This window comes from Phoxinus phoxinus (genome assembly GCF_949152265.1).
Source record: "Phoxinus phoxinus genome assembly, chromosome: 4".
NCBI classification, from domain to species: Eukaryota; Metazoa; Chordata; class Actinopteri; order Cypriniformes; family Leuciscidae; genus Phoxinus; species Phoxinus phoxinus.
In genome coordinates, this window is record NC_136879.1 from 17,352,546 (window position 1) to 17,375,241 (window position 22,696).

General features: G+C 39.8%; 1 protein-coding gene across 3 annotated transcripts in view; it reads right to left on the minus strand.

Moving 5' to 3' along the window:
* fndc3a (fibronectin type III domain containing 3A) overlaps positions 1 to 22,696 on the minus strand; it is a 94,914-nt gene that overhangs the window by 36,801 nt on the left and 35,417 nt on the right. For 2 of the 3 annotated variants that reach the window (XM_079610925.1, XM_079610927.1), the window contains 3 exons: positions 6,480 to 6,556; positions 2,881 to 3,133; positions 1,624 to 1,932 (listed from right to left, as the gene is read on the minus strand). In XM_079610925.1, coding sequence (XP_079467051.1) covers positions 1,624 to 1,932; positions 2,881 to 3,133; positions 6,480 to 6,556 — 639 coding nt within the window. The remainder of the gene's footprint in view (positions 1 to 1,623; positions 1,933 to 2,880; positions 3,134 to 6,479; positions 6,557 to 22,696) is intronic. The other variant, XM_079610926.1, reaches the window with a different exon arrangement.

A 22,696-nucleotide genomic window follows, 5' to 3' on the forward strand; every position in this document is an offset into this window, starting at 1 on the left:
AATAGATACACCAGCTAAGTTTAGTCGGCGTACAGTAGCTGCAGCGGAGTTCCTTCAGGCTGGAGTTAGTTAGCGCTGATAAATGACTGAGTCAGTGCAAGAGTAATTACAGCTAATGTTATCTGCAGCAGCCTAAAGCTGAGGGAGCTAATGAGACCAGAGCTCTGCTTTACAGCGGGGGCCCGTCCCCGGAGCCCCGTTACACCCCCCCCCGGTGGGCTCCTGGACGGACTTCAGCCTGAAACCTGAGATATGATAGTCCTAGGAAAAAGACGACTTAATGGGACATTATTGCTAATAACCACTTCCTAATAAACCCTCCATCAGTGACCGCATGCATGAGTAACTCCAGTTGGGAATTAATTGAGGGAGAGCCAAACAGTAAACATGTCATTCCCTGGTCGTTTTAAGTAAGTTTATCTTTAATTAGAAGTAGATTTTAATTAAAGTCGGATTCGTAAACCGATTTTGGTGCTGAAATCTGATTGGATAAGACAAAGTCGATACAAAACAGCTGATATATGCAAACTTATTATGCACTGTATATGTATCTCTCACTCTTAGACTAATGAACTGCAGCAGGGTTCAAAAGACTGAGACAATACTGAAAAACTGGGAGTTTCATTTCATCTCATTTAAACCTGAAAATACATAAAGTTTGGATTTAAACAACTGTGAAGTAAAAGAAAGCAGTAGCATTTAATTAGAATTGTGTGACCGTGATCACGTGACCTGATTATCGTTTAACTTTCATTACGTAATTTTTTTCAGTTGCAGTACATTTGTATACTGTTAATATAATTTGTAACAAAAAGCAAAATAAAAAAAATAAAAAAAATAAAAAAAACACAACATAAACAAAACAGAAACAAAAAAAACGCAACAACAAAAAACTAAACAAAAACAGAAACAAAACAATCACAACAAAACAGAAACAAAAAAAACAGAAACACCAAAAACTAAACAACTGAAAAAACAAAACAAAGATAAAACCCCACTAGTGGTCTCAGTCTTTTGGACCCCATTAGATTACCATAAATAAATGTAACTATTTCTTTACCATTGATGTCTCATATTGCTGACTCTACCGTTCTATAAAAGCAGTAAAGCTACAAGAGGCAGCGAGTAACATTTTCATAGAGTTAAAGGGATAGTTCACTTTGAAATTAAATTTTGGTATGTTTTAGCTTACCTCAAGGGCATCCAAGATGTAGGTGTCTTTTTTTCCGCAGTAGTTTCAATTTTGATATTTTTAGGTCAAACCGCTCTTGTCTGACAGTCATATCATGCAGGTCTATGGTCACTGTCTCAAAGAGCATGCACAGAGTCCAAATTAAACAATTCCCAATCGTCCAAATTAAACAATTCCCCATCGTCCAAATTAAACACAGTATTTAAATAGTAAACATCTATATAATTAACCTACATCTTGGATGCCCTTGAGGTAAGCTAAAACATACCAAAATTTAATTTCAAAGCGAACTATCCCTTTAACACGGGTAACTCCTCTTCACATTGTGCCAAACTACGCACTTTAACGGTGTTAAAAACAGTGTAACACACAGCATCCCGTGCCTCACTGCTTTATTGTGACGGTTCTAGGAACCCTACGGTATATTCTACCTCCAGACTCCGCCTCCTTCCCTCTTCCTGGGCTCTTGCCCAGGCCGGCGACAGCAGCAGTGCTGGGCTGTGCCTGCTCCTCTGCGCCCTTACCCCCCAGCCCGTTCTGCAGATCTCCTCCTGAGGGCGGTGTCCCGCGGCTCTTCTGCGGGGATGGAGGGGGACTGTCTTTGGAGGGGGCCAAGCCTCCACCTCCCCCTCCGCCTACCCCTTGCCTCTCCTTCAGCTTCTTTTGCAGACGCTCATAGGTTTTGCTAGCCCTTTCATCTCTGTGAGCAAATGCCGCGCGGCCGTGTTGGGGGTGAGTTTCTGAGGAAATTGGAAAACAGAGAGACATGTTAGGAATAATGCGTACCGGAACATTGAATTATTGAAAACCAATCCACAGATGATAATCCTGCCATGGCGTCTCTCTCTATGGAAATTAATTAACTATACAACAATTAAATAAATGTGTTTTTTTTATATCCTAGATATGCAAAAGTTTATTTAAGGAATAACGGTCTGTAGTTAATATAATTATGCAGTAGTTTGTTATGCCTAGTGTTATTTTAGTATATTTTATATACTATTATAATATTCATTAATATTTTTATATTCTTAATTTCCATTAAAAGTTACAATAGTAGTTTGTTATGCCTAGTGTTATTTTAGTATATTTTATATACTATTATAATATTCATTAATATTTTTATATTCATAATTTCCATTAAAAAATGTATTTAAGTTTTTGAAACCTATTTTGTATAATACTACAATATTTTAAGTCAAATTATTATATTTTATATTATTATGAATTTTTTTATTTAACTTTAATATATTTTTATTTCAGTTAAAACTTAAAATATTGATTTAAGATAGTTAACAAAGCAACATTTCAAATAACGTACGCAGTATTTAAATGAAAAACACAATACATGACAATGATTTAAGTTTTTTTTAAATGTATTAATAAAAATATATTTATAGACAAATAAAATGATTGCTTTTAAATGTAATAATTCAATTAAAATGTAATAATGTTTAATCATTAAAAAGAGTTGTGTTTAATAGCATATTACATATACTGAAATCTTACGCAAGTTTTTCCAACAGGATTTTGTTTTTGTTGAGTTGACTATTTTATAGGCTTTCAGTCTGTCTTTCTCTGAGAGTTCATAACTCAGCTAAAATATAGTCTTATATTTTTATCAAAGCGCTGTAGAGTCAGCAGTGGTGCAGCATTTTTTGGTGAAGCAAAAGTGTGTGTGTACTGACCCTGCTCTGAGTAGATGGTGGTGTGTGCTGGGTGGTACTGGGAGATGTACTGGGGGTTCATATCCCCGGTTCCTCCAGCCATGCCTGAGTACAGGTGAGGGGGAGCGTGCATGATGTGCGGGTGTGGGATGAAGGCCTGCAGGTGGGCGTGGGGCGGCGGGGGGGGCGGGTGGTGAAGCGGGGAATGGCCCCCCGGATGAAACTCCGTCTGAGGTAAGACCAACACCCGCCTCACTCCATTCTCCTCAATGATCTACACAGAAAGGAAGAGAGGTTAAGACCCTGATACGAACTGGTGTGACTTCATTTTGAACAAAATTAAATTAGTTTGGAGTTTGTTTCAGGAGTTTGAAACAGCTTGCCAAAGGAAACTTTCCAGGAAAAGTTTGTTCCAGCTGGTAAACACCTTCGAACTACCATTGGTCAGTGGCGATGATGTAATAGGTGGGGGTGGCTCTGAGGCCCCGCCTTCTTTGACGTGGAAATCTTCTCTGGTTAATTTCTTCTGTTCAGTCCATCGAGGTCAGACGCGAGTATAAACATGAACATACTAGAGAGCCGCTTTATAGTAGAAATCGAAATTGTAATTCTAACTGAACGAGACTGACACTGTTTTTCAGGTTTAATACTGTAAACTGCTTGATTTAAAGGTGCAGTAAGTGATTTCTGAGAAACACTGTTGATATTCGAAATCAACCAAAACAAAAACACCCCTCCTCCCTTCGTTGCTCCAACCCTAAAATGCACGCAATGCAAGAGTGGATGTCTCTATCATATTTTCATGAAGCATTATTTTGCTTCGCTTCAGCTAAAGCAAAGATGACGAATGGATGACAAGGAAGAACAAAAAATGAACAGTACACAAGAGCCGGTTGTTAGTCGCCAGCAGCTCCAGGCAAACAATGACACTCCAAACTGCCCTGTTACTTTAGCTAACATTACAACAACAGCATATCTTAGTTCTGTGAAACACAACAAGACCAATGTTACTTGAGTATACAGCAGAAAAAAAGCAACCTCGCCGTCTGTTTTCAGGCCTTCCTGCTTAGGTCTCTCCATCGCTGAAAGGTTTTTTAATATTAATGTGGGTCCTAAAGCTCTTGTCTGATCATAATGCTTCTTTTTCCAGTGATATTCCTCTGACCTTTTCTCTTTTGTAATGTCTCTCAGCCATCTCTCTTTCCTCAGTCTTTCTTCAACTCTCCCTCTTGCTCCCTCTCTCTCCTCCCCCATCATGAGTGGACACGCCCCCTACTGCTGATTGCCTCACTCTCTCTCCTACCCCATCATGAGTGAACACACCCCCTACTGCTGATAGGCTCACTCTCCTCCCCCATCATGAGTGGACACACCCCCTACTGCTGATTGCCTCACTCTCTCTCCTACCCCATCATGAGTGAACACACCCCCTACTGCTGATAGGCTCACTCTCCTCCCCCATCATGAGTGGACACACCCCCTACAGCTGATAGGCTCACTCTCCTCCCCCATCATGAGTGGACACACCCCCTACAGCTGATAGGCTCACTCTCCTCCCCCATCATGAGTGGACACACCCCCTACTGCTGATAGGCTCACTCTCCTCCCCCATCATGAGTGGACACGCCCCCTACTGCTGATTGCCTCACTCTCTCCTACCCCATCATGAGTGGACACACCCCCTACTGCTGATTGCCTCACTCTCTCCTCCCCCATCATGAGTGGACACACCCCCTACTGCTGATTGGCTCACTCTCCTCCCCCATCATGAGTGGACACGCCCCAAACAGCTGATTGCCTCTCTCTCTCCTCCCCCATCATGAGTGGACACACCCCCTACTGCTGATTGGCTCACTCTCCTCCCCCATCATGAGTGGACACGCCCCAAACAGCTGATTGCCTCTCTCTCTCCTCCCCTATCATGAGTGGACACGCCCCCTACTGCTGATTGGCTCACTCTCCTCCCCCATCATGAGTGGACACGCCCCCTACTGCTGATTGGCTCACTCTCCTCCCCCATCATGAGTGGACACACCCCCTACAGCTGATTGCCTCACTCTCTCCTACCCCATCATGAGTGGACACACCCCCTACTGCTGATTGCCTCACTCTCTCCTCCCCCATCATGAGTGGACACACCCCCTACTGCTGATTGGCTCACTCTCCTCCCCCATCATGAGTGGACACGCCCCAAACAGCTGATTGCCTCTCTCTCTCCTCCCCCATCATGAGTGGACACACCCCCTACTGCTGATTGGCTCACTCTCCTCCCCCATCATGAGTGGACACGCCCCAAACAGCTGATTGCCTCTCTCTCTCCTCCCCCATCATGAGTGGACACACCCCCTACAGCTGATTGCCTCACTCTCTCCTCCCCCATCATGAGTGGACACACCCCCTACTGCTGATTGGCTCACTCTCCTCCCCCATCATGAGTGGACACGCCCCAAACAGCTGATTGCCTCTCTCTCTCCTCCCCTATCATGAGTGGACACGCCCCCTACTGCTGATTGGCTCACTCTCCTCCCCCATCATAAATGAACACGCCCCCTACTGCTGATTGGCTCACTCTCCTCCCCCATCATGAGTGGACACACCACCCTACAGCTGATTGGCTCACTCTCCTCCCCCATCATGAGTGGACACGCCCCCTACTGCTGATTGGCTCACTCTCTCTCCTCCCCTATAGAGAGCCTAAGTCCCTCCCCTTCCGGTGGACCACCATGGGACCTTATTTCGGAAAAATATTGTATGGTAGTCAATGGCGAGAGACAAAAAATATTTTGATCTCGTTTGAATTGTGCCCTGAATTCATGAATTCGTGAACAAACATCATGTGTAATTCAGGGCACAGTTCGGATGGAATAAAAAGATAAGTTGTCTCTCGCCATTGACTACCATACATATTTTTTCCGAAATAAGGTCCCATGAGCCGGAAGAGGAGGGGCGGGCCTTAGGCTCTCTATTATGAGTGGACACACCCCCTACTGTAGATTGGCTACAAGCGTGTTGTGGCTCTCGGTCCGCTCACAATCTTGTATAAAGAGCTAAATATATAAACGTGACGTGACTCATCAGGAGTTCTTAATTTGAGTTCCTAATTTCAGAGCTGGTGCAAACACATCCACATCGCTATGATCAGATGCTTTCTGAACCGCTGTTTTTTTTCACCGCTGCCATTTTTGTTGTGATTATTTTGTTAATGAGAGTAAAGCGCCCCGCATATATTTGCATATTCAGCTGCTAACAGAATAATGCTGCAAATGTATTTCCAGCCTTTACATAGATAAGCTCTGCTCCATAAAACAAATGGATAAATCCCAATGCTCAATATGGGATTTATATGTAATTTTAGCCTGATTTGAGCTAAAGGTTTTGCCATCTTTGTTAAAATATACACCATTCTGGGGATTATTTTGTGAAAAGAATTATTTTGTGAAAGCTTGCTAGTCCTAAGGCAGCATCATTTTGCTGACTAATGTTTGGAAGAGCGCCTATGATGAACACGGTTAGGTGGGAAGCTCAACAGGTTTGGAAAAGGGCCATAGAGATGTAAATTAGACTGAAAATTGCATCCTTTCACGAAACCAAAATAAATAAGTATTACTGTAATGACTCACCTGTTGAACGTATCCAGGAGGCACATAGATTTGAGGCACTGAACCGTTTGGGGACATCATGGGAACCTGAGCAGGACCTGTGGAGGAAACATCACGAGGAGTCAGTGTTCAAGCAATTCAGCTTTGCCATCCCAGAATACATCACATTTTAAAATATAAGCAAATGGAAAAACAGTCATTTTAAACTGTAAAAATACTTCACAGCTTTGTTTTTATTGACGTCTGATCAAATAAATGCAGCCATGGTGATCATAAAGGAAAGAAAGGGAAAAGTCTAGTTTGTCTCTTGAGTAAATGACTGTATTTGAAGTTCAATTAAACATTGTAATTCTAAGCAGGTCGGAAAATCTGTCATATTTACAGACGTGTGCCGTTCACTTTCCGAAGTGGTGTTGTTGGCCAAACATTGATAAGCTCATTGACTACGTCAATGCAAATGATTCCTGAAATGTACTCGGCTGGGTAAAGAAACGCACTGATAAACGCCAGAGTCCGTGGAAGTTTTAGCACTGGAGTGTTTGTTTCAGGAAAAACTGTGACTCAGCAAAGCCAGTTACAGATGGGCTCTTTCATGCCTTCCTTCGCAATCTGACACTTTCACTTTCAGAAAAGACTCGGAGAGCTTGTTCGGATGCTGCAAAGGACAGCAAACACACACAAATGCAAAACGACAAGTAAACACAGACCTCCGTCCTGCTGTGCAGGTGTGCTTCCTTCGCTCATGGTAAAAGGGCAGAGAAACAGAGAAAATAACAGTCCTCCGCGAAGAACGGGACTGTGCGCTGTATTTGTTTTTCGTCCTCTTCCCTCTCTTTAGAGCAAAGGTTTCTAGCTCCACCTCTCCAGGCTAGAGTCGCCAGTCACAGGTAAAAGGTAAAAGTCCTCGGCACTACAACTAATGACTAAAGGGTCAATGTTTTGGCTGGCATGGTCAAGTTAACTCCTGCTAGTAGACACCCAAACTACACCATTCTGTAGGCAAAAACATTAATGGATAAAATATAAACTAAACAAAACAAAAAACAACTTTTTATTATTTAATTAATGGGAAAAAATAAAACTAATTATATATATATATATATATATATATATATATATATATATATATATATATTTATATTTATATATATATATATAATTAGTTTTATTTTTTATTAGTTTAATATACATATATTGGTTTGTTTAGTGGTGTTTGTTTATTTTGTTTATTTTTAGTGGTGTTTTTATTGTTTTTATAAATTATTTTTATAAAAAAAAATATATTATTTTTTTGTTTTGATTACTGGTGTTTTTGTTTTGCTTTTTTATTTTATATATATATATAAAATAAAAAAGCAAAACAAAAACACCAGTAATCAAAACAAAAAAATGTTTTAAATAAAAATACAAACAATTTATTAAAAACAACAAAAACACCACTAAAAATAACAAAAATAAGAAAACCCCACTAATCAAAGCAATATATATATATATATTTTTTTTTTAATAAAATAAAAAAACTACAAAAACAACAAACACCAAAAAAAAAAAAAAAAATTTTTTTTAAACCAATTATATATATATAAAAAAAACATTAAATGAATGGATAAAATCAAAAAGCAAAACAGAAAGACCACCAAACAAAAAAAGCAAAAACAAAGTTAAGAAAAAACAAACAAAAAAAAAAACACTGAAAACCAAACAAGCAAAGCAAACCATTTAGGTATTTTAAATATTAATTTAACATAATATTAACATAATACAATTATATTTAGAAATGAATTATATTTAGGAATAAAGTTCCTAGCATGCAGCAAATGACTAACATGCACTCTTAAAGAGAAAGTGCTTTAAAGGGTTCAATCTCTGCCGCCATTTATCACTGTCCCTTTCAAGGTATTGTTAAAAAAAATTGTTATATTAAAACATCAATCAAAACCATGAAATATTTATATTTATGCGTCTAGCAGACGCTTATATCCTGAGGGACTTGCATTCAAGGTGCAAATATACATTTTACCGGTTCTTGCACTCCCTGGGAATTGAACCCATGACCTTGCATTGCAAGCGCCATGCTATGCTTTTTTGAGCTATAGGAAAATAAATAATATCAGTAGATTAATAATCTAATCGTGGCAATGCCAAATTAATTTAAAAAACAAAACAACGGATAACATTAACATTGTTATGATGTTTTAAATATTACCAGAAACCCCAAGACAAATATTGTTATGTGTCATTGTATGCCATTTCTGAAGAAGCGTACAGTTGTTAACTTCACAACACACTGTTTACTCCTGTGTTTTTAAGCTAAAAATGGCCATTCAGTTTAAACATCCGATCACTATTCAAGGCACGCATTTTCCACACACGTCCCTGATGTTGTGTTTCATGGAAACAGCAGCACTATTACTTTTACCAGAGAAACACAATGAAGAGATAAAATTGAGCCCAAGCGCCTGCATGTAGCGTAATGGAGGAACACGCTGACCTGCTCTGCTCAACCTGACCAAACACAGGCCTTATTAATCCATCCAGATCCAGGAGCGGCTCATCCTAACATTTCCAGTAGCCGAGGACCCTCACGTTCCACCTGAGGATCAGAAAACTGATCTACCAAACATCGGATCGCAGTCGAATTGTTTTTAATATGGGATATCAGATGCACGAGCACACAAACACGGGGCGGTTTAATGGTTCTTGTTTCTACATCATGTGTCAGTCTTGTATTAGCTCACGGTTCGCATCCTCCCCTCGCCCGGATCGCAGCTGTGTTCACTCCACGAACGGGCTAACTCACATAATCAGCGAGTGCTTGCTGGAAGTAATTACGGCGCGCGTAAGCCTTCGCCGCTCTATAATCAGCGTCAAAGTGGGTCTCCGTGTGGAAATGAGTGTGTACGTGGTTGGTGACATGCTCAGAACAGAAATGTCTGATCGGAATAACTCGCATTTTATTTTACATTAACTCAGTTATGCAAAGTAGTCGCATCATGGAAAACAAGAATTTACTTGGATAAAAAAAAAAAAAAGTTAGATGCTACGTAGACGTGCTAATGTTCATTATGCAAAGCCTCGTTCATTACAGCAAAGAAGAAGAAAAAAAAGCTGAGAAAAATAGAGACAGGAATCATTAAAATTTATGTTCACTTAATGAATTGTTTAGTGATTCTATTATATTAAAGTCCCCCCGTGCTAAAAATCAAGCTTTTAATCTCGTTTATAAGTCTATGTGGTGTTTTTAATGTGCTTTAAGACAAGCCATGGGCAAATTTATAACACCATTGCGGAGTATTTTCTCCATAAAACTGCAGTGAACCCAGTCGCTGGTGTTTCTGACGTCACAAACTACCTCGTAACCAATCAGGTCAACGTGTGATCGCCAACGAGTGGATCTCTGAGCTGAGTCAGTGAGTGGAGGCGGGGCTCATTTGCATATTCATAGAACAGCGTATACTGAATTACATTAAGTTACATTCAAGCTATTTTAAACGCATGAAGAATTTGTTTTCAAGGAAAAAACATTTTAATGTATCATTTTGGTGATCAAATATAGGCTATGACTTTTAAGGGATAATATTATTGACTACAGGGAGACTTGACATGCGACCACATGTTTTTGTGTGTTTTTATTTAAAGTCAAATAAACAACCAGTCTGATTTCACTCACAATTTATTGTTAAATCAGTGTAAATTTACGCTGTATACATTTATTAGGGATTACAAAAACAGAAGTCTCACCATTAAAAGCCACGACCCAAACACACAATTATAATGTTCTCATTATAACTTTATGCAGCCTATATGACAGCCTTGTGCTACACGTTGCATTTAACTATTTTACTTTTTTGAAGTGATTTCAATCATATTTCAAGCTATTCAAAACCATTATGGAGAACAGTGGCCATCTGAAATGTCTCAGCTGAATGAAAATAATCCATTATTTATCAGTTTTAATATATCGGGCAAATTTTCTTATTGGGCCGATAACAATAACATTAAAAATTAACATATATCGGCAGATACTGATATGGTGGCCGATATATCACGAATCCCTAGCATTTATATTAGTTGGTCATGTGCTTGATTTACAAAAAAAAAAAAATATCTCAAGAGTAATTCATTTAGAAATCATCAAGACAACAGTTTACAGTACGGTTTTGATTCAAAAATCAACTCGAGAGTCATTGATTCGTCAGAGTAATGAAGCACAGTGTTCTGTTCTCAGTGACAAAAGATTGAATCTGCAGCTAATGGAACAAAAAAAAACCAGTGTGTGCCACTAGTGGCCAAAAACGGAATTGCAAAAACATTAAATTCGTGTAGATGGGCTTCCTAAACTTACACCCCGTTTCCCATAGGTTAGTCACACAAACTCTGGTTGAGCCAATGCTGTTACACAGGGCTGGTTCAGCTGCTCTATAGATAAGGCATTAGTGGTTGAACAATAATAGCTAATGCTAATATTTAAAAAACAACAACACTACTCATACATAACATTACTCAATGCATCCTGTTAAAATCATTAGCCCGTCTTCTAATAAGCCTTGTAGTACTACAAAGAGCATCGAGGACTATTAGCTCTTCACTTTGATGTGGAGTGCTGTGCTGGCTTTGAAGCCCGTTTTAGGAGAGACTCAAGCAGACTAATTGATGACTAATGACTCAGACTCAGGTCACCTCAGATGCAAAATACCCCAAGCGTGGGAGGAACCTGATCCAATTCTACATCAGAGACCCTCCCGAGTAAGATGATCGATTTCTCATTTACGATATGGTTTGGCGGGGGCATGGAAAGATGCTAATGTCGTATCCGTCTGCGGCAAACGTAGACAACAAGCATGAACGAATGAATGAAGTGCAAAAAAAAAAAAAAAAAAAGAGGGACGGCTAGGAAGGTAAGAGGATGAATGGGTTGTAGCGGCAAAAGGGGGATGGGCTAGGAAGGAAAAAAAAAAAAAGACACCCACACTTTTACATCAGACTGACGCACAAGCACAGACAGAGATCAGACACAAAAGGCCACATCCCCCTCCCTCTTTCTCTCTCGTTTCAGATCCTGAAGAGCATGGGCGGTCTGCTGTTCTGCTGACGTGGACCCCCAGTGCCAGCCTTCCAGAGGAAACATCAACAAACACGTAGAGGACGAGAAAAACACACACGCACCGAGCCAAGAATAACTCCAAACAAACAGGCAGTTCTGTTCCGAGAATAAACAGCCGTTAAATCTTCTCTCTCACACAAACACAACCAGAACCGACAAGTTTAAACAGAAACGATCACTCAGCAGCTCCGAAACATTTCGTGGATTGGCAACGGAAAGCCGACAACACCAAGATCCGCTCACTGGGGCTGACTGCAAACACAAACCTTTTGCGGATATATCTGGATATTCAGGAAATGATCCAAACGCTCTTCTGAAACCCAATAAGATGAATAGGAATACTAGGTTACAACATGACAGGGTTCGACATCTCGATAATCTCATCCTCGGTTGATATCCGGACAGACAGTCCCAATGCAGCTCTCCGTTTCTTAGTTCTAGGTTCTGAACTTGAGAGATACATCTCTTTTTTTTTTTGCCTTTTATTAGGATAGGACAGTAGCTAGACAGGAAGTGAGGTGGGAGTGAGAGGATGGGATGGGATCGGGAAAGATCCATGAGCCGGGACTCGAACTCGGGTCGCCTGAAGCACAACGGCACTTGCCCACGAGGCACCAACAGAGATACATCTCTAACAGTTAGTCGGACCTTCAATCCTGGATTCAAGACAATGCAATGGTCTTCATTTGGTCATGGTAATGAAAGGAGAGCACATGCAAACAGTCAAACAATAAAACTGAGCACTGATGACAGAAGGAACTTAGAAAACCTCTACTGAAGGTTGCTTTGTCGCCGTACTGTTTGTTGCAACCGTCTCAAATTTAATCATATCACCAAGAAGCGGATCACGTGAGCTTCATGGTCATGGCTTCATTAAGTTCTACACTCTAGTTGCACTAGCCCCGGAAATGATCAAACCAAACACAGTTCCCCCAACCCCTCGTCTAGGCTAATTGCCAATTACAAAACGTTAACCCAGCTCTATACTGGCATTGCTGATTATCTGTTGTCTGATTAGTTCTAACTAATTTACTTTCTTTCTTTCTTTCTTTCTCTTTCTTTCTTTCTTTCTTTCGGTGTAATGGAGGCTCTATCCTCTTAACACTTTGTCACCGGTTGAGAGGGTCCTACAGCGGTCCATTAGCGGATTAGAGAGTCACTAGCCTTGGCCGACAGCATTCAGGGAAGGTGACATGCAGGTCGGGTGAACAGAAAGGAGGATTACCAAAGTAAAATTTATACTTAGACGGTTATAATTTAATGACCAACCACCTCCTGTGCAATATGGAGAAATTTAACAAGGAGTCTTTTTTTTCTAATGCTAAATGTTTTATTTGCATCCTTCACACAGCTGTGTAACAAGCATCCGTCACGCCCCGACGGACTGAGTGACGTCCGTCTACACGCACAGAGACCACAGCGATGTTTATGGAACAGAAGAAACTCGATTTGGCGAGCCTCCCACTGTCTCCTCTCGTGACGCTTCAAAGAATAACGCAACAGAGAAAGAAAGGTTGGGGGAAGTCAAGCTTACTGGGATAATATGCTTTCGTCCTCATTCCTTGGACAGTATTCAATGGGGTATGATAAATCCCTTGTCTAAATTGGAAAGCCCACACAGATTTATCAGTGCATGGAATCTGTTTTTACCGCCTAAAGAGTTATGCAAAGACAACATGGCATGCAATGGCGTGCATGCATGTGGGATATCAAATAAGAGTATTGATTAAGCTTGTTGAACCCTGCACCCATCTAATTGTTGGAGGATTATCATCAAATAAACCAAAACACACTTGGATCTTTCTCCAAACCATCTCTTATCCTCCCTCTCTCTCCCCCCCTCTCTCTCTCTATCCATCCCTAAAGGCTTGAGCAAAGTGGGATGAGTCATCGACTCATTCATTCCAAAACCTATGGACTGCAGATGCAGTGAATGAAGCGCGTACGGGAGAAACTGAAAGAGAGCGAATTCATAAAATGAATATATATTGCGATATATATAGATATCTTTCTGCAGAGACCCCACACATACAAATGCATCAGTTTCATTCATGAATCCGGAGCAAAACATTTAAAAAATGTTCATAAAACCGTTGTTGCGTAAATTGTCTAATTCAATCTACTGCATAAATGATTTAAAAGCAGTTTATAAAAAGATTTGTTCTTGTGCTTCATGAATGAGGCCCACTGAACATTATATATTGAAATTGTCCAATAATAGTTTGAAGTTACAATGACATTTAAGCAGTTGTGGATGATATTTTCTTCCGTATAATGACAGAAATCTGAGTGAAACAGATTAATCGGAAAAATAATTATCGAAAGAAGAAGAAAAGCAGGATGGGACTTGGTCCTATCCGTCGTTTGTTGATGGGATTTTGAGAAAGATGAATGTGAGCGTCTAGTGGATTGAGGAGGGGAGGGCTTTGAGACATTCATAGCATGGCATGCAATGAAAACTGGTCCCATCTATTTTCTAAATGCATGTTATTGATCTTATTGTGAACAATTCAGATAATAATAATAATAATAATAATAATAATAATGTACTCAATACATTTTTTTCGACTTTCGGCAAATTTGCCTTGATATTTTGAAATATTAGGGGTCTTCGTAACATTAAAACATCCTGCAAGTTTCATAGCTTAAAATATCCTCCTCATTATAAACATAGCATTTATTGAATAGTAAACAAACATGGTGTTTGCCTGTTGTTTTTAAAAAAACATTTGTATTACCCGGCTCTCTTGGGGTACTTGATTCTGATTGGTCACTTGCGGTATCCTGTGTGGTCTATGATTGCCATTTAACTTTAATTGGCCGCTGTTCCAGGCTACTAATTTTCTGCTGTGATAGATTCAGGTGTGGTATCACTGTGTGATCCCTTAAACTTCAATTAATAAAATAATTTAAACTCAAATCAATTCAAATTCAGGTATTTTATTCATGGATGCATCCCTAGTGCTTTACCTTCTCTGTGTGAAAAGCACATTCAGACCAACAATGCTCTGTGATGTCGACCTGAAGGAAAACTATCATTTTGTTTAGTCTCAAATAAGGGTGAAACAAAGATTAACATGTTCTCAGATGTAAACCTATAAGCAAACAATCGTTAGTTTCAAATGAGTGATTTGCCTTATGTATCGTGGGAGAGAGAAGAGCTCTACACACAGTTTATTGCCGATGGAATAACGCTGCACTTGGTGACATTAGTAAGGGCTTCTCTGGGTGAATGGATCGGGTCACAGTACTGAGAGCTCACCGCTGGCTTCAGTCCAAATCAAGAGTTGCTTCGGTGAGTAACTCCTTATAAATACAACGACAGAAAATGTCCACTCGCAGGGAATGTTCCCACCCACACACACAAATGCACTGTAATGTCTCCCAAAAAACATAACCCAGCGGATGTCTGTGCCAGTGCACACATCAGATACAACCATAAACACGAATGCTCTGCCACACAGTCTGTTTGACTGTTCAGTCTTCGTGTAGTCATTTAAGCTGTTCAAAATTATAGTCTTATTGACTTTACAACCTTTAAAGGGGTTCCATTATGCCCTGTTATTAAGTTTTTGGGGTGTACTAGCATGTGTTAATGCTTGATCGCATTTTTCACATATTTTAAATTATTACAGCACCTCTCTGCCCAGTCTGGCTCGAACACGCCAATTTCGATGAAGCCCCTACTTTCGAAATACGAAATGTGCTGTGATTGGTTAGCTGGCCCAGTGTGTTATGATTGGCACAGCTTAGCACGTTCAGGAAATGTCCCACCTCTCCATAACTGCGAGTTCTGCTCTAGTGTAAATATGAGGATGGCGTCAATTTAAAATCATCTCGAGCCCGATTCAGACCCTGACAATGTTAACGAACAAGAGGATCGTGCAGAGCAGATTTCATGCACAGACTTTGCCTGCAAAGATTTCATAGGACGTTCAGAGAGGTATGTTTATTTTTATTTTCTTATTCATTATAGATACGATGTTATCCACCATTTAATCATGATATTTGTCGGAAAACTACGGTAATGCAAACAGTAATCGATCACAAAACCATGGTTAATTTTCCTAAGAAGCGGTGAACCGTCTTACAAAACCAACAGAAAACAAGCTATTCTCAAAAAAAAAAAAAAGTATCTGCAACATGGCGACAACACCATCTTCTCTAGCACAGCTCAATTAGGCCTCGCCCCCTTTTTTGCGTATTCCGTGGGCGGACATTATTTCAATTAGTAACATTGTGACTGTTGTAAATTAGTAACATTGTGAATTATAAAAAAGAAAATCATGACTGAAGTCTAAATTGACAAAGTAAATGGCATAAAATGGAGAATGCATCCTGAGATTAGTATTTTATTATTAAAATAAAAGGTGCTCTATTATTTAGGGTATATCATAGTCCATCAACAAAGTTCTGGGATGACCATGGCACTCTTGTAATGGCAAAATTGATATTATGAGATACTAAGTCACAAATTAATTATGAATTAAAAAGGGTCATGACTTAAGTAGAAATAGACAAAAGTTGGTTATGGCATAACTGAAATTATGAGATCCCAAGTAACAATTATGAATTAAAATTGTTACAATTCGAAATTGACAAAAAGTTAAATTATAAGATAAAAAGCCACAAATCTTATTTCATAATATGCACTTTTGACTTATGAAAAATCATAATTCTAAGATGTAAAAGATCACATTTGGATATACTGTGTAATAACTCTGCATGTTTAGATACAAAGTGTCTTAACTGTCGTATTTATGAATTTTTTCATAAATATTGAGTTGTATGTCAAAAGTACGACTTTTGTTATGATTTACCAAAGCTTGATTGGGCTGACTGGACTGATGATATCTGTGATATTTTAACCTGTGGTGTCGATAAGAAAATTAATCACTACTACGGTATTACTAATGCTCATACTTAAGTATTACACTTTTTTTAGTTTATCCTACAGCGAATAATGATTTCTTTTAAAAAATCGATGATATTACCAAATCGCAAAAAAACATTATTATAGTAGAACACGCCAAAAAAAAAAAAAGACAAAAGTCATGAAAAAGTTTGTTCATATAGTTTGGAGATCAAATGTTTTCGAAGAAACCGGTTGATTAATAGAGAAGTGTCAGCACCTTGGACATACAAGATGCCGGTATCTTGCTCCGTCTTCTACAAACCAAAACCTGAGTTGCTTTGCCCTGTATCTGACGTCAACGCAGCAGCTTCTACGATGGCTACTCTGATCGGCCAAAACATTGCAAGCAAAAAACAACAACAACATACTAAAGGCAGGTGATGCACAAGTATACAGTGAGTCAAGTGTGTGATGTCACCTGGAGTATGTGATCAGGCCGTGACTGTCAGCACTTAGATGTCTGAATGTCAGAGTGGAAATAAACCAAGTGCCAGATGTGGCCCATCGCAAACCATGTCGACGCGAGAGCAAGTACACATGACGAGCAGAAGAGGATGCAAGAACATTGAAGTCGTCGAGGGAACAAAGTCAACTCACCCCTACAATATTGTTCGAGTGTTGATAGAGGCTCTATGGTTACTAAGATGTTACGTTTACTAGCAAGAGCCAAAAGAGTCCAGCTTGATATTCTGCAGCCGGTTGCACAAAACCACTCGAGCTATGAAAACACTTAGTGATAAACATTTTTATTGACAACGTTTTTTTTTTTTTTAGCTTAAGTGATTTTGTGGACCTAGGTCCTGGTGCTTAGATATGTTCCAATGTTATTTTCATTTCAAAGTAATCAAATAGTACAACGTGCATAATGCAATCATATCTGACCTATACTTTAAAGCTTGTTAAACACTTCACTTAAAATATGTATATGAATTTCTATCGAACTGCAATTCTGCTTCCTTTAATTCAAATTCGAAATTGTAATTCTAGATCCTGGTTTTGACATTTTTTTTATAAGAACCTAACTCAGAAATGTGAAAAGTAGAGAAGATCCCAGTTATTTTCATTCATACTGTTCGTGGTCATCCCAATCCCAATCCCAATCGCTAGAGGAAGAAAGACGTTTTGCACAATATTTATGGCTCCAATGCATGAAAATGGCTACACATTTTTTGCAATTTCAATGCACAATATAAGGAAGTCACACTCAAAATAACCTCGATTCAAGATTTATACGATGATTTAAAAAGACAATCCACTCTGATTTCCCCGAAAACAAAGTGAGAACGTCACGTGTGCGCTGATACACACGTATACTGAACATCTGAACAAACAGATGCACGCCTGTTCTTCAAGATACAAACAAACAGGTTTCTTCAATAAGCAAATTGCCAAAGGCAATCTGAGACTTGCTTCAAGTTGCCCACATTTGGCTGCTTAGAAAAGACCATTAAAAAGGAAAGAGGTAGTGAAGGAAACAACTATTACAAGACTATTGTCCATAGTCCAGCTAGTCAGACAGCAGAGGAACGTCAGTAACGTGGAACTCCTGGCCAACATCCTACATGAGTAATGAAAACGCAAACAAGAGCTCGCAAATCAACGCAAGCGCATTTACAGGCTGACCGTCAATGACCACATCCAGGGCGGCAAACGTCAAAGATGCGTCAACGCCAGGATGTTAAAAGGCCGTGTTATGTTTCTCCTCAAACACAGCCAACCCCCAGCAGTCTGGGATGCCTTAAATTAAGTTCTCTCTTCCCCTCCCAAGGCTGCTTCTTCAAATTAAACCGACAGTAATGAAGCTCCATAGCGCGCATATGGTGTTCATGTACTTCCAGCTACTGAAAACACATGAATGAATTCAGAAATAGAACAAACAACCATCTGTACCGAAAAAAGAAATCAGGAAGAGAGGGACAAACCAGTTCCCTCTGGTTCGTCCTGCGGATTTTAGCATTACCTCCGGCTCGCTCTAAGGTTAGGGGTTAAACACACACACGCACACGCTCTTCCCTCGGCTCCCGCAACGGTGAGTCATCACTCCATTCACGTCACTGACAGACAACAGCTCCCAGTGACAGACCAGTGCAAAGCAGTCCGCTCGCCCGCACGTTACTCTTCCTCATCAGCTCCTTCCTCTCAGAGAGAGGTGAAGCTCGCATCTAAATTTAGCAACTCTTGCCCCCCTTTTTGAAAGAGAAGGGCTTCTTTGTCCCACAAAGACCTCGGCACGTGTCAACAGGAAGACCGTGTTGAGACGCACATTAAAAATGCCTATAGCTTATCAGTGACGCTCGGCTTCTTTCAAAAACAATGTTTAGTTCAATAAAGCAAAAAGACACTGTGCATTACAGTGAGAACATTTAGTGACTCATTCAGCAGATGACTTAAGACATTTTAATATACTTTTCACACCTTTCTGTGCTATTATAATTATTGGTGATTGGTGCGTTTAAACCTCAAAAAGCAATATTCAGAAAAATAAATACATTTTTGTTTATGAAGCAGACATGAGCGACATCAAGTCCCAATTCACTGCTAAGAAAAGAGAGACCAGTACTTTGTTCAAAAATCGAATGTTCATTTATAGGTGAACTATTCCTTGTAAAGAAGACACCATGAAAGAAAATGCACTCCACTTTTCAAATGCATGTCATAGAGTGCAATGTGAACGCTTCTTCAATGAATGAGTTTTTCTTTTTTTTACCTCATAACCAGGGTTTGAAATTAAAGGGTAACTAAACCCTGAAAGAACTTTTTTTAGTTAATGATCTGTAAGACTGGGGCTTTATTAGTGCCGTTCATTGATTCGAGTAAATGTTTTGACATTTGGGTATAAAGTGTTTCAATTCTACAATATATGGTGTATAAGCGTCTGAGTGCTGCCCTCTTCAGGTTGAACGGTGGCTACTGCAGTTGAATTTTCCTATTGGTTGTTGTGGTGCCGTGTGACGGCTCTGCCAACGGCTCACTAGCCACGCCCCTACACGAGCTCGCGTTGCAGAGGGGGAGATTCTTTGCTTTGTGAGAATATTCAAGTCTCTAATATTATTTAGAAACATTTTAAAACCTATAAAATGACTGAATATAAGACTGTAATTGTAATCCGATTTTTTTTTTTTTTTTTTTGCCCTCGGTTCGCCCCCCCGTCTCCGCTGGGCTCTGCCCATTTTTCCAGCGTTTTTTAAATATTACCAGTGGGTGGAGTTAGGCTCTGACCAAGGGTTTAGTTACCCTTTAATACCCGCCAAATGCGGGTAAAAATCAACTATGGCGGGTAGCCAATTTGGCGTGTTATTATGTTTACTTGCTGGAAAAGTTTGTGTAAGCCAAATCTGCGCAGATTCAGCGCAAATACTCAACCCGTGAATCATCATGATATATTAAATACAGCGTATGCGCAGAATCTGCACATATCTGGCTTACTTGAACATGGCAGTTACTACGCAACATATAAAGGCGCGCTTGTTCATTTGCATTGAAGCAATTGCGAAGATTAAAAAGCATTTGGTTAACAGAAAAGAAAGACATTGCTATTCTCCAACATCCTACTATGTTCTTTGTACCCTATTGATGTGTCCACCTAAAACTAATTTTTGGTGATGAAGATGAAGGCAGGAGATGGCTGGATGACAGGAGTTTTTTGCTAGTAGAAGTTGTGAATGGCCGGTATCTTAATTTAGTAGCCAAATTGGCCGGTGGGTTAAAAAAGTTAATTTCAAACCCTGCTCATAACGTTTAATCGAAATGTCATAACTTTGATCATCTGTTGAGAAAAAAATATTTTCTTTGGTGGCATATGCCAGATTTCTCCAATCATTTAGTCAGTTTAAACAGCGCCCCTACAAAATCGACTGCAAGCTGAAACTCCCACATTTCAAACACCAATCAACAACCGTTGGATAGAACCAGAACCTACATGATTTAGAAAATCTGTTACAATCGAATGCACGTCACAATAAGGAAAAAAAAATATATGTCGCTACTTCCACTTCATAGCAACTTCAAGGGGTTTCTACATCAGTCACATCGTGCTGGGCAGCACCGCCCACAAAGAACATATTTAGCGCAAGTTATCTTCCCACTTATGTTGAACATATCTTCATATGGATTGGGTGATCACCTGACTTAGTGTTCGCTTCCCGATAAAAGACAAGCTAACAAAGTGCTAGCCGTAACTGTAAAAGGAAAAAAAAGATGCCCTTAGGTTTTCAGAACAAATTGGTTACCACATCCATTTGGGTTTTCAGTCAAACGCTAATGCCGGATGATAACATCAATCTCATTTCAATGCAGCTGACTGCTTCACAAGTTCAAATCCTTGCCAAGCTAATCAGGCAAGCTAGGGATGGAACAATCGGGCTTACCGCATACAATGAGCTGGATGCTATTGTTTTTCTAATCAATAGCTTCCCAAGGCACAGTAATCTTTCAATTACAGTCACACTCCACTTCTTCCTATTGCAGCAACTGCCAATCAGGGAGGTTGGCAGTTCGTTGCCTGTTCGCACCGTCCCACACAATGGCTGTAGACAAAAAGAGCTCTTCACAAACTGAGAGGGGGTGTAAGACGTCTCATTGCAACCCTGCCGAGACCCACCGAGCACTAGCTGACTGTTGTGACTGAGCTTCCGACACATATGGCAATCATACCCAACACTGGATGCTCTTTTAGTGAATGAGGATGTGTTGGAGGATGACTAGGAGTCATGATGCTGTCGCGTGGAAAGTGAGTTCAGTGGGGGGGGGGTATTACAGTGTAGGTCAGTAAAACTAAGCATTTGAAAAGAACAGACAGTATTTTAGCACCTCATCCAAACCAGGAAGTTCTTTGTCTGTCCTCACTGAAAGCAAAATGTTGCGATTTGACTGTGGCAAAGAGTTAACCAGCAAAATAAATAATGCAAAATATTGATTTATTGCTTGATATGACGCCGAAAACATGTCAATGTGTGACGTTAATGATTGTCAAGACTAGTTACAACTAAAATTATATAACTCTGAAATTGGATTTTTTTCCCCAAGCAGTATTTAAAGTTTTCTGATAAAATGGTAATAGATTTTTTTTTTTAAATAAATTAATTTAGGCAGAAAACCACAGGAAGCCCTGAAATCTCTTTTGTTGATAGCCATTTTAAGCCCAAAATTATACTTTGCTCATCCACGCTCCGCAACAGTCCTCGCATTGTCCGTGTGACGTCATTTTCAGGAGGTTCTGCAGGCGTCCGGGAACACTGTCCGCATGCAGCCAAATTTTGTGTCCGTGCGGATGGTGCTCGCACAACAGGGCATGTGCGAGTGAATTTAGGGCTTGAAAACTAGATCGTGGTTCACAAAGTTTACTTCTTATCTGCTCATGGTCAAAAGAGTATACTTTGAGGCTTGCTTGCGAGCCTGACTATTTGCAAAATGGAGCGAAAGATCGAAAAGTGCACCCGGGCCTTTAAACACTTCTCATCACAAGTTTGGGAAGATCGTTGGTGCGTGTTGCTTTTCCAAATGTACGTTATAAGTAGGGCTGGGTATCAAATGTTTGACTTTGATACCGGTTCCTGAATGATACTTTTTTTCATATACCAATTTTAGGAAATCCGTATTAACAAGATTAGATATTACCTTTAAAAAAAGTGTTTTTAATTTCAGTTTGTTTACTTTTTACAGACTTAATGACTCGTATAGGCCACTGGGGGGCCGGAATAGCTTGCCGCAAAGCACTGGCAAAAGTATCCTAATGATTATGAATGTGTCAGGAAAAAAATAGCAAGACGAAATTAATTGTTTATTAATAAACTAGTGCTTTCAAAGAGGAAGTTGATGTTGCGGACTTGCTTTACCGCCGTATAGGGAAACCTGCGCATGCAACTTTCATTTGGATTACATAATCAGAGAGTATTTGTTCTTTGATTTGAATTTGTTAGTTTAAAAAGTAGACATTTCAAGCTCTCATGTCTGCGAGGCAAGTACACTATAATGCTGAATTATCTTGCTTGCTGCAAATATTGCATCGCGCGCTGTTGGCATCAAGCCTGGTGAAATATAGCCAAATATATGTGTAGGGATGAGTTGCTGACTGAGATCGAGACTACAAACCGAGTCACTATGAGACACTAAAACCGAATCATGAGCTGTTTTTGTGTAATAGAGCACAGTGGCGCGCTTCACTCTGAAACATGCATTTAATTAATTAAATCACAGCCATGGCGATTTAATCACACAAAG